Below are 12123 nucleotides of genomic sequence, written 5' to 3'. Positions count from 1 at the left end.
GGAGGAGAAGGGAAAAGCAAAGGAACAGCTCCAGAACTATAATTGTTGCTGATCTGATCTTGTGATACAGTTATAACTTGAAATGTACAGGGAAAGGCTGGCTATTGTCTTTGTGTTTGAACACTTTAAAAAAAGCTAGTGGTCATCTTTAAAAACAAAATTATGAAAAAATAGTGCCATTGTAGTTAGGCTTAAGCATAATCTCTTGTAAGAGAGATGGATTCATGGGCCTGGAACAATCGCAGTTACTTCCTTGTCACCTCCAGTCCTTGTGTTTTCCACATTTGTCACGGTTCCATGGTCAAGGACCTCTACCAGTTGCAACCTCTGAAATCAGATTATGTATGCGAGTATTATTTGGGTTTTCCATCTCATGTCTGGTCAACCAGAAGAAGGGTGGTTGGCTTTTATATCCAAAGCCAATTCTTGCCCAAGAATGTCCAAGTGCTTTGGCAAAGTCTCTTAAAACACACATCCATTTATTTAATGTTCTGCATTTGCCCCTACCTTTCCAGGGAGCTCTGAATCGCATAAATTCTTCTTTTCCCTACCTACCCTCCCTCCCAATTACATTTTCACAATCCTGTTAGATAGGTTCCGTTTGCAGTGCTGGGTGGGGAGACTAGCCAAAAGTTACCCAGTGAGCTCCGTGACTGAGTGGGGATTTGAACCTGAGTCTGTCCAATGTGGCTTCCTGTGATTTTTAGAGCCATTTCAGTTGTTGTAATGCCTTGCTACCCCATCATACTCCTGAGGCCCCCATGGAAAGTCTGTGAAGACAGCAGTGCATGAAAGAGGGATTGCACCCTCTCTTTAGCTACTTGTTTAATAATAATTTATAATAATAATAATAATTTATTATTTATACCCCGCCCATCTGGCTGGGCCTCCCCAGCCACTATGGGCGGCTTCCATAAAAACCAAAAATACAGTAAAATATCACACGTTAAAAACTTCCCTGAACAGGGCTGCCTTAAGATGTCTTCTGAATGTCAGGTAGTTGTTTATCGCTTTGACATCTGCTGGAAGGGCGTTCCCACAGGGTGGGCGCCACTACCGAGAAGGCCCTCTGCCTGGTTCCCTGTAGCTTTGCTTCTCGCAATGAGGGAACCGCCAGAAGGCCCTCGGCGCTGGACCTCAGTGTCCGGGCAGAATGATGGGGGTGGAGACGCTCCTTCAGGTATACTGGACCGAGGCCGTTTAGGGCTTTAAAGGTCAGCACCATCACTTTGAATTGTGCTCGGAAACATACTGTTTAACTGTTTCTCCTTTGCCCTTTCGAAACATAAGGTGGAAGGGGACACCGTTACCTTCTCCTTTGAAATGCGGAGTGGCCGAGAACACAACACCCCAGACAAAGCAATGTGGGGCTTTGCTTGTACAGTTCGAGCACAGGTATAAAAATATTAATAATATTTTATTATTTATACTCCACCCATCTGGCTGGGTTTCCCCAGCCACTCTGGGCGGCTTCCAACAAAGTATTTAAATACAATAGTCTGTTAAACATTAAAAGCTTCCTTAACAGGGCTGCCTTCAGATGTCTTCTAAAAGTCTGGTAGTTGTTTTTCTCTTTGATATCTGGTGGGAGGGAGTTCTACAGGGCGGGGGCCACTACTGAGAAGGCCCTCTGCCTGGTTCCCTGTAACTTGGCCTCTCACAGTGAGGGAACCGCCAGAAGGCCCTCGGCACTGGACCTCAGTGTCCGGGCAGAACGTTAGGGGTGGAGGCACTCCTTCAGGTAGGCTTGTGTTAGGTTTGTATATGGGACATTAATGGGAATTTGCTACAATAAGTCTAAATATGCTGGATCTGAGGGGAGAGGAAGAGGGACAGACATGTAATGGTACTGCCTAACCTATTGTGGGCCCCAATTACCTTGACAACACATTCATATGTCACTCAACTTTAACACTTATAAGTATATAAAAACCAATAGCATTAATTGTTGTGTGTGCATTTTTGCCTTTCTGTGCTGAAGGAGTCATCGGAAGATGTGTCCGGGGGGTTGCCATTCTTGGTAGACCTTGCTTTAGGCTTGTCTGTGCTGGCTTGCTCTATGCTGAGGATTCTGTACAATGGACCAGAAATAACCAAAGAGGAGGAAACGTGCCAAGATCTTCTGAGATCTAAACTTTTACAGAGGTAAATAATATATGGATGAATGCAAGGGGACAGGATGTTAATTCCTTGCCAGATGCCAGAAGCCTCCTAAGCCTTTTTTCCTTGTGTGCAGGTGGCTTAGGACCAAAGCCCATATGAAATGGTACTCTCATGCTTAGGAATGTCCCATGTCTTCTTCTCTGTTGAAAAGCAGCTGCTGGGGAGCAGGGGATTGTGGGAAAAGAATCATAAAATCATACAAATTGTAGAGTTGGCAAGTTAACATTTCTCCCCTGCACCTTTTACCCAAGTGAAATCACACCTAATGGCAGCTTCGGTGTGTGGCTGATTGTGTCAGGACCAGTCCAGCAGGAAAGGGTTAACATACACACACCCCTTCAGTGCAACCAAAGAAAAAGGCATTGGGAGATTGGGTGAGAGACCTCCCAAATCACATCCAGATTGGCTCTGAGTTACAGCAAGGTTGTTGAAATTTGTGGAAGATGGTTGTTTTTCCTAAATTCATCAATCGGATGAATAGCTGAATTGCAAACAAAATGGGAGTAACAACAAAGAGATTCCAGAGTGTGCAAGAGGGGCCTCATAAGAGATGTCAGAAAGACTCTGAAACTGAAGGCCCAATTGGTGTTTGTCAGACAGCTTCATGGTGAAGCTGTTTTAAGGTCTTTGTTTTGAGGAATAAGTGTATTTCTCTGCTAGGAATGCACACTTCAGGTACATTGTCTTCTAATCTGCTTTACTTTGGAAATGATAGATCTTGTTTGAGGCCTGAAAGGAACAGAAGACTTCCTCCCTCTCTTTCCTTTTCCAGGTGCCAGTGGCAAGTGGAAGCCAATGGCGTCATCTCTCCAGCCCTCACCCCAAGCCCCTCCCCGCTGCCTCTAACCATTGATGAAGACCGAGAGTTCACTTATCCCTCCGATATTCTTGTGCCTCCTGTTGGTCACTACTTTGACTTGCCAAGGATCAGGCTCCCTCCTGGAATCATGATCAAACTCAGGGAAATATCTGGTCGAGCTCGGCCTCAGTTCAGACCCAGCATCAGGTGTGTAACAGCTTTTCTTCCTCCTTTTTTTCTACCAGTAGCACCTTAGAGACCTAATACAGTGGTGCCTCGCAAGACGAAAAGAATCCGTTACGCGAGTCTCTTCGTCTTGCGGTTTTTTCGTCTTGCGAAGCAAGCCCATTAGCGGCTTAGCGGATCAGCTGTTTAGCGGCTTAGCGGATCAGCTGTTAAGCGGCTTAGTGGCTTAGCGGATCAGCTGATTAGCGGCTTAGCGGATCAGCTGTTAAGCGGCTTAGTGGCTTGGGGAAAAGGGGGGGAGGGGGAAAAACCCCGCAGGAACTCGCAAGACATTTTCGCCTTGCGAAGCAAGCCCATAGGAAATTCGTTTTGTGAAGCACCTCCAAAACGGTAAACCCTTTCGTCTAGCGGGTTTTCCGTCTTGCGAGGTATTCGTCTTGCGGGGCACCACTGTAAGTTTGTTATTGGTATGAGCTTTTGTGTGCATGCACACTTCTTCAGATACCCATGCACACGAAAGCTCATACCAATAGCAAACTTAGTAGGTCTCTAAGGTGCTACTGGAAGGATTTTTTTTATTTTGTTTCGACTACGGCAGACCAACACGGCTACCTACCTGTAACTAGAACTTTTTTTTCTTGTTCATTTTGGGTCATGTGCACTTGTAACAAATCATATGTTTAAAATAATCTCATTTTAAGTAAACTGAAGGGTGGGTTTATTTAATTCTTCAATAGCTGTCATTTCATATTATGTCTATGATATTAAGTATGTTTAGTAGTTGGATTTCTGAGTTTAAATGTGATTTTGAAATAAATGGTTTTGATATGTAGGTAGATGCTACCTGAGATACTTTTAGGTGTGAATCATCCACTTCCCTCACCACACACTAATATTATTAAAAACTGACCAAAGTTGTTGGTAGATTACTGGTCCCTTATACAGTAGAATTTGGACTTACCACCGCTCCTACTCGCGAACAATTCGACTCGCAACTGCCGCAAACCCAATCACAGTTTGCCGCAATTCATGCACGCACAAAAGCGGATTCTGCCATCTGCACATGTGCAGAAGTGGCTGCCACCGTCTGCACATGTGCAGAATGGTGCTGCCGCTGAATGCGCATGCGCAGAACGGTGCTTCTACCAGCAACCCAGATCAACTCACGAACGGACCTCCGGAATGGATTCCGTACGTGAGTAGAAGTTCCACTGTACAGCCCTTTGCTCCCCTCACAGTGGACCCACACTCTCAGGCCAAACAAATCTACAGAATTGTCATGCCCATTTGCCAAAAAAACCTTCTTACCAACTTTTCATTTTTGATTCTTACCTTCAACAGAGAGGTCATCCAGCCGGACATAATGGAAGAAATGGTAGTTTCATGTGTGATCAAACATTTGAACCTGGTTGATGCACTCCAGTCCCTCATAAACTTCCAGTATCAAGAGGAGCATGCAGAAGAATATGACTTGCTTTGTAAAATTATGGGAGAAACGTTTAAGAAACTAAATGCCATGGAAAGACAATTGCAGGTAAAAATGCTACAAAAAAGTAAATTTCCGGTGTAGAGAAAGAAGATGGCGGGCCCTTTATAATTAAGGTGTATATCTCCAGGGGGAGCCTTATATTCTTAGCACACCGGGCACATTTCCCCTTACCTTTGGGTAGGCTAATGATGCTCCAACACTTTCATATCCCCCCACTTTTTCGTTTTCTTTTTTGCCCAGAGTGTCGCCGAATTAGAACAGAAATGGCAAAGTGAAGTGGAAGATGCCATGCATGGGAAATTGGAGAACAATGTGCCCTTCTTTTATGATTATCATTTTAACGAGGTGAGTATCATATGTTGATCCCCTTCAGTGCTGGTAAGAACGGAGGAACTCAGGCAATGCTATTTCTGAATTGCTGTAAGCTTTCCCTCTTCCTATAAAACGTTGTGCTGGCTTTATTAGTGCCCAAGAACAAATCATGGGCACTTTGAAGCAGACTGACTGATCGACCCTGCGCTGGAAATTAAGCTGCAAATGCTGATTGCTGTTTCTTCCAGGAACAGCAGGGTTTTGCAGGCATAGAGGTAAGGGAAAGGCGTCTCCAAAGGATCCGAGGGTTTCCTCAGTATGTCAGGGTAATAAAATGGAGCAACTGGAAGCGAGCAGTTTGAGGGGAATTGTAAAAATAGTTGCCAGTGTTCTACTCCTGCCAGATAATTTAGAAAATGGGTCTGGTTCTGCGTAATTATTTCAGTATAATTCAAATTCTTTAGATTGAAGGGGAAAGGCAACCTGCAGGTTTGGTGAAGGCAGAACATTTGCCTTGCATTCAAAAGGCTTGTGTATCTTTAGAAAGGCTGGGAAAGACTCCTGCCTGAAACAGTAGAGCTGGGGTCTCCTATGTAGCACCAAGGGGTCCTTGTTTTGTCTGATCGGGGGAGGCTCAGGAGTCGCGGGCAGCTGGCCGTTGCCCGGCTTTTTAAAAACACTGTGCATTTATGTTTCACAGGGTGCGAAAGAAGGGCTTTGCACCTTGCCTGGCAGGGAAACCACACGCCTTGCACCCCTACTGGGCAACGGCCGCCCACCCGCAACTCCCGAGCCTCCCCCAATCTGTCAAAACAAAGGGGGCAGGAAATCTGTACCCCTGGACGTCCCCAGTTCCCCCTTGGCAGTGGCAGAGGCAGCAAGCAGCTTCTGAAGCCAGCCAGAGCCAACTGCGCTACCAGGCTGGCTCCGGGCTGCTGAGGCTGCCGCTGCCACATTTCCCGGGGACAGATTTGCAAATCTGGGGACTGAATTTGTCCGGGGACAGATTTGCAAATCCGGGGACTGTCCCCGGGGACCGGGGATGTCTGGTAACCCTAATGTAGAGGGATGTTGAAGTCAATTAGCGATCTGGTGGTAAGGAGAAGGTGCTCTGCAAAGGTATTGTCTGTGCATTTAGGGCCTAACTAATGTCTGCAAATATGTATTTCCTTTCCAGCTAATATTTGGTGGGAGTTTCCTGCCTTCAGCTACCTGAAGCGTCTTTACCCTTTTGGAACCAGATTCTCTTCCTGATATGTGCTAATCTAGCCTTCCCCAACCTGTCGCCCTTTAGATGTTGTGGACACCAGCTCCCATTAGCCCCAGCCACAATGGGAGATGTGGTCCGAAACAGCTGGAGGAAGGGGCAGAGGAGAAAATTGTGTTGGTCCACTTTTAAAGTGAACCTTCCTAATTCATACTTCCTGGAACAATATTTTGAACCGTAGTGCAGCTGTCTTTCAAAACTCACACTTCTTCACATTTTGTGATGGAGTTCTCCAACCAAAGAATGTGTACAAAAATATGTGATTTAAAAGAAAATATGCATTAAAATGCATATATTAGTGAAAATAGCATTCAAAATACAGTATATTTTGGGAAATGGGTATATTAGGAGAAATTCACACTAAAATGCTGGTGAATTTTTGCGATTTTTAAAATTGTAAACTGATGCAGTAAGTGGCAAACTGAATTTATGAGACTAAAAATATGAGAAACAGGAATTGACTGAATTGTCCATCCCTATTTGAAGGCCACCAGTTGTGGGAGGCGGTGCTAATCGGTCAGGTTGATTCTTAGTTTGGAAATGAAAGGAACTGAATCTTTATGTGTTCTTTGCTTCCTTATGCATCTGGTGCAACTAGCTCAGAGCACCAATGCTGTGCTGGATCTGACCACTGAAGAGGAAAGGTGGATTTTATTTCACAGATGAAAGTGGACATTTCCTGTCCGCGTAATCAACAAAAACTCTACATTATCTCCTGAATCAGATATATTCTATTCTACTCTATTTATTCATTAAAAAATAATAACCATGCTTGCCTATAAAATATCGTGAGGTACTATACGACCTAAAAATGCAATATCTGGCCTCCCTTTTCAATATATTTCCCCCTTCTCTCTAGAGCAAAATGAAAGAATTGGAACTTTTGTGTTCAATGAAAGAGATTTCTTTTGATGGAAGCGATCTCGAGAATATGGTTATCTCACTCAGGTTAGTGTGGCTGCTGAATTCAGTAGAGATTCTGTTCTCTTTATTTGGGTGGTTTATTTGATTGGTACGTGTGGGCTGGTACATTTGTAAGTTCCAGTCTAAGGTTCCCAATATCCAGGTTTTTTCCTAATGCAACCTCCGATTTGAATAGCATTGGATGTTCTCTTCCAACGTGTTTCTGAAGATCTAATGGACATCTGACCTGTGTGGGATTTAACTTCACTGCTTTTTAGGGAGAAATTCTTCCAAGAAGTGAACTCTCTGCTTCAGAAGCCTTTGCATCCCATGGGTAAAACAAAAACCCTGGTCAAGAGCCTGATGAACCGAGCTGAGCTGCTCTTGCATGTCACCATTGCTGCACAGTCTGGGCTTACCAGGAGTATATCTGGCACACCTGCAGAGACACCAGGTAAGGAAAGAAAAGAATCTGATGTCTTAAAGTGAAAGATGCTCTCAGTGCAGTATTTCCTGCAGTTTACAAGCTGCTTAAGAGTAGAAACTCAGCAATGAAAGTAGGAAGCAAGAAGAAAGCAGCAGCAATGTTTTTAAGGGATAGGAGGAAAGAGAAGGCGGAAGAAGATTGGAAAAAATTTAAAGACTATCTTAAGAAATACTGTAAAATTGTGGAATGCTAAGACGATGTTGATTATGAAATTAAGGGGTTGCTAGCTGTAACATTTATGTGAATATGGAAAGTAAGCTTAAAAATTTAATAGAAATTAAGGGAAGGATTTGTTGAAGAGACTTAATTAGAGAATGGAATACAGTAAGGAGAGGTATGAGGAGGTTGGGAAAGTAAGTTTCACGCATATAAGGGAATGAAGTTATACATGTGGTTTTTTTTTCCTTTTATGTATTTTTGTTTTTCTTTTTTGTGTCTTTTTTGTGATTTTTATGTTTTATAAAACTTGTGAAATTGCCAATAAATATCTTTTAAAAAAAGGAGGAAAGTGTTGTGGGTTCTCCTCCCTTTTCTTACTCCATTTAATTCTGCTTCATCTCCTAAATGTAAATATAACATGCCACAATAAAAAGAAAATTGAATTTACAAAGGACAAAGAGAGGTATAACAAATTAACAGTAGTCCCAGCTGATATAAGCTTTTATTAATCAACCTGTCTTTGTTTCTGCTAATCATATGTCACTTCATTTGGAGCGGGGTTGGGGTTGGGGGGATTGTATGCAGCAGGTACATAGCTTGTGGGTCTCCTGGATCCATTACTGTTGTTAGAGACTCAGGTGGTCTCAGTGGCGCAGAGTGCCTTCCATCAGCTTCAGCTGGTGGCCCAGCTATGCCCCTATCTGGACAGGGATAGCCTAACTTTCTGGCAACCTCTGTGTTGGCTTACTGCAATTGTTATACATGGGGCTGGTGCAAAATTTGACAGCCAGGTTGCTCACCAGAATAAAACTAAAAAAAAAATCCTTCCAGTAGCACCTTAAAGACCAACTAAGTTAGTTCTTGGTATGAGCTTTCGTGTGCATGCACACTTCTTCTTTTCGTGTGCATGCACACAAAAGCTCATACCAAGAACTAACTTAGTTGGTCTTTAAGGTGCTACTGGAAGGAATTTTTTTTGTTTTGACTATGGCAGACCAACACGGCTACCTATCTGTAACCAGAATAAAACTGTTTTAGTATACCGTATAATGCCGATCCTGGCCCAGCTGCACTGGCTGCCAATTCAACGTGCTGGTGCTGACCTATAAAACCTTACCTCTCCGCATATAAACTGACACAAAACCTGTTTTTGTCATCCGAGGCTCTTCTCTATGTCTCCATAGAGGTTCAGAGGGTAACAGCACAGGATCGGGCCTACTCTGTGGTGACACCATTATTACATCTCTTTAGGTGCCAGGCAAAAGCATTTCTCTTTAAATGTGAGGATGGGGTAGGGACTGTTATTATGATTATTTTATTATTATGTTGCATAAATTATGTTCTTAGTGTACACAGCCCTGGGATCTTTGGATAAAGAGAGGTATAGAAATAGTAGTAGCAGTAATAGTAATAATAATAATAATAATAATAATAATAATAATAATAAACCAAAGCTTCTTTCTGTTCCCTTAACACTACAGCTTGCAAATCAGCATCAGAAACAAAGGTGATATCCCATGCTGTTCGCCAGCCTGTTTTCCTCCGCAGTATGTCAGCACCATCTGATCTTGAAATGATTGCAAATGATGACCTAGAGTTCACGCGGTCAAGCCAGAGGTATATGTTGTCTCTCACTTCCTTTAAGTTCAGCCAGTGTTTCGTTACCCTCTCTGTGTAATTGGAGGTGACTGAATCTCCCTAATAAGATCTGTTTTTCCTCTCTGTAGGCGGCGCCATGTGACTAGCCACAGAAGCAGCTCTTTTACTCTTCTTCAGTCTCTCACCATTGAGGACAGCCGAGACAAGCCCACCTATAGTGTCTTGCTGGGGCAGCTGTTTGCTTTCATCGGAACCAATCCTGATCAAGCAGTAAGTCATGCCAGTGACAGAAGTTAGTGTGCCTATCAGACTGTTGCAGTCAGAGAGCATTAATTATCATACCTGTGCATGCTCTGCAAGAAAACAATGTCTCCCAGGGCTGTATAGAATAAAAGCAACAAGCACATTACAATAGAACACTAGGTAAAAGCAATACCAGCGAAGAATCAACAAATCTTCAAAATCCAGCAAGCCATGAAAAGCAGGCTTGACCAGCTACATAATGTACTGGGATGACCAAACAGATTTAAAAAGTATTTGCCTGGCACCAAAAAGATACCAACATTATCACCAGGTGAACTTTTCTAGGGAAGACTACAGTGGTGCCTCGCAAGACGAAAAGAATCCGTTCCGCGAGTCTCTTCGTCTAGCGGTTTTTTTGTCTTGCGAAGCAAGCCCATTGACGGCTTAACGGATTAGCGATATTAGCGGCTTTTAGCGGATAAGCGGATTAGCGACTTAGAAAAAGGGGGGGGGAACCCGAAGGAACTCGCAAGACATTTTCGTCTTGCGAAGCAAGCCCAAAGGAAATTCGTTTTGCGAAGCACCTCCAAAACGAAAAACTCTTTCGTCTAGCGAGTTTTCTGTCTTGCAAGGTATTCGTCTTGCGGGGCACCACTGTATTCCATAAATGGGACATATGACCAAGAGACCCCTTTCCTCATCCACCATCTGCTGAACTTCAGGTGACGGGGTTTGTAGAAACCTTGTAGAAAGGCTCACATTGTCGAAAGTCATTATATGTCTGAAGCTGCATTATACTAAGGCCATTGGTCTACTTTTAACTGGGAATGACTCAGATCTGCTGCCTGAGATCCTCTTAGCTGGAGATGCCAGAGACTGAGACCTGATTTCTAAAGTGTGTAGAACTACAATTTATAGCTATTAACCCTAAATCCTGTTCAGAATGGAAGGAGCGGCAGGGGTCTAGTTTTGGCACCCAGTGAACTGTGGGCATGTTTAAGGGGACATAGTGCAAGCCAGGAATTGAGCAGGAAGAGTAAACAGCCACTTGTTCGCAGATGATACAACAGTGGTTGGTTTAATCACAGCTGGAGAGGGGGAGGCGGCCTACAGGAAGGAAGTTGTGCAGTTGGGGGAGTGGTGCAGGAAAAACAACTTACTCCTTAACTTAAAGAAAACAAAAGAGATCATTGTGGACTTTAGGAAATGTAAATTGAATATTCAGCCACTTATTATTGAGGGGAAGTGCGTGGAACAGGTCTCAGTGTTTCGATTTCTGGGAATGGAGTTGAGAAACGACCTAACCTGGAGAGAGAACAGCAAAGACCTAATGAAGAGAACACAGCAAAGGTTTTATTTTTTGAGAATCCTCCAGAAAAACAATCTCTCAAAGGACCTGTTGATGGCATTTTACCATTGCACTGTGGAGAGTGTACTAACTTATGGTCTGTGTGTATGGTTTGGGAGCTGCACGGCCAGGGAAAAAACAATGCTATCCAGGGTTGTAAAGACTGCAGAGAGAATAATTGGGTGCACTCTTCCCACCTTAGATCAAATCTATGCTGCCAGGTGCCTATAAGAAAGCGGCAGAGATAGCACAGGATAGTGTGCACCCTGGAAATGATCTCTTTCAGCTTCTGCCTTCTGGAAGAAGGTATAGGGTTATAAAGGCCAGGACTAGCCACCTGAGAAACAGTTTCTATGCAAATGCAATTCTGGTTCTAAACGCAGCATAAGGGGTTTCTACAGTATAGTGTATTTTAAAATAGGGTTTTAGAGTTTTAAGGGGGGTTTGAATGTTTTATGTAGTTTTTATGTAGTTTTATGTAGTTTTTATGTAGTTTTATGTAGTTTTTATGTAGTTTTATGTAGTTTTGTGGTAGTTTTATGTAGTTTTTATGTAGTTTTGCAATTTCATTTTCCTGCATGGGACAATGACAATAAAGATCTATCTATCTATCTATCTATCTATCTATCTATCTATCTATCTATCTAGGAAGAGTAAACAGCCACTTGTGCATTGTGGCTTTTTGAAGGGATATTTACTGAGACTTGTGGGCGCCATAGGGGACACTGATGAGCACACCGGCATACACAGCGCTTCATTGGCAAGCCCTGCACTATATACAACTTTTTATTAGTAACCCTCACTTTGCATGCTTCAAGGAAGATGGTACGCTCTGAGCCAGCCAGCCATCACAAACAGAAACACTGCTGATGTCCCCAGTGGCAACGTCACAGGATTCACCCATCCCTTTCTCATAGGTATCGAGCAGCAGTTTCCTATTAGCTGCTCAGACTCGGTGGCGCCGTGGAAACACCAGAAAACAGGCCCTGGTGCACATGCGAGAGCTCCTGACAGCAGCTGTTCGTGTTGGTGGTGTGACGCATCTTGTGGGTCCAGTCACAATGGTGCTTCAAGGAGGCCCCCGGTAAGATCCCTTCAGGGACTCACATCTGGAGAGGGCTGGAGGGGAATGTGGATTGTTGGTGGTGGTGGTGGGAGTAAGCCTTAT

General features: G+C 43.6%; 1 protein-coding gene across 4 annotated transcripts in view; it reads left to right on the top strand.

The window, feature by feature from the left end:
• Positions 1-12123, top strand: part of HECTD4 (HECT domain E3 ubiquitin protein ligase 4) — a 124999-nt gene that overhangs the window by 65034 nt on the left and 47842 nt on the right. For all 4 annotated transcript variants that reach the window (XM_081923233.1, XM_081923231.1, XM_081923234.1 and 1 more), the window contains exons 23-32: positions 1291-1395; positions 1982-2145; positions 2936-3169; positions 4490-4682; positions 4878-4982; positions 7076-7164; positions 7398-7573; positions 9247-9382; positions 9493-9634; positions 11873-12039. In XM_081923233.1, coding sequence (XP_081779359.1) covers positions 1291-1395; positions 1982-2145; positions 2936-3169; positions 4490-4682; positions 4878-4982; positions 7076-7164; positions 7398-7573; positions 9247-9382; positions 9493-9634; positions 11873-12039 — 1511 coding nt within the window. The remainder of the gene's footprint in view (positions 1-1290; positions 1396-1981; positions 2146-2935; positions 3170-4489; positions 4683-4877; positions 4983-7075; positions 7165-7397; positions 7574-9246; positions 9383-9492; positions 9635-11872; positions 12040-12123) is intronic.

This window comes from Podarcis melisellensis, assembly GCF_964234715.1.
Source record: "Podarcis melisellensis genome assembly, chromosome: 8".
NCBI lineage: Eukaryota > Metazoa > Chordata > Lepidosauria > Squamata > Lacertidae > Podarcis > Podarcis melisellensis.
Note: the sequence above shows the minus strand (reverse complement) of the source record. Positions and strands in the feature narration are given on the sequence as shown.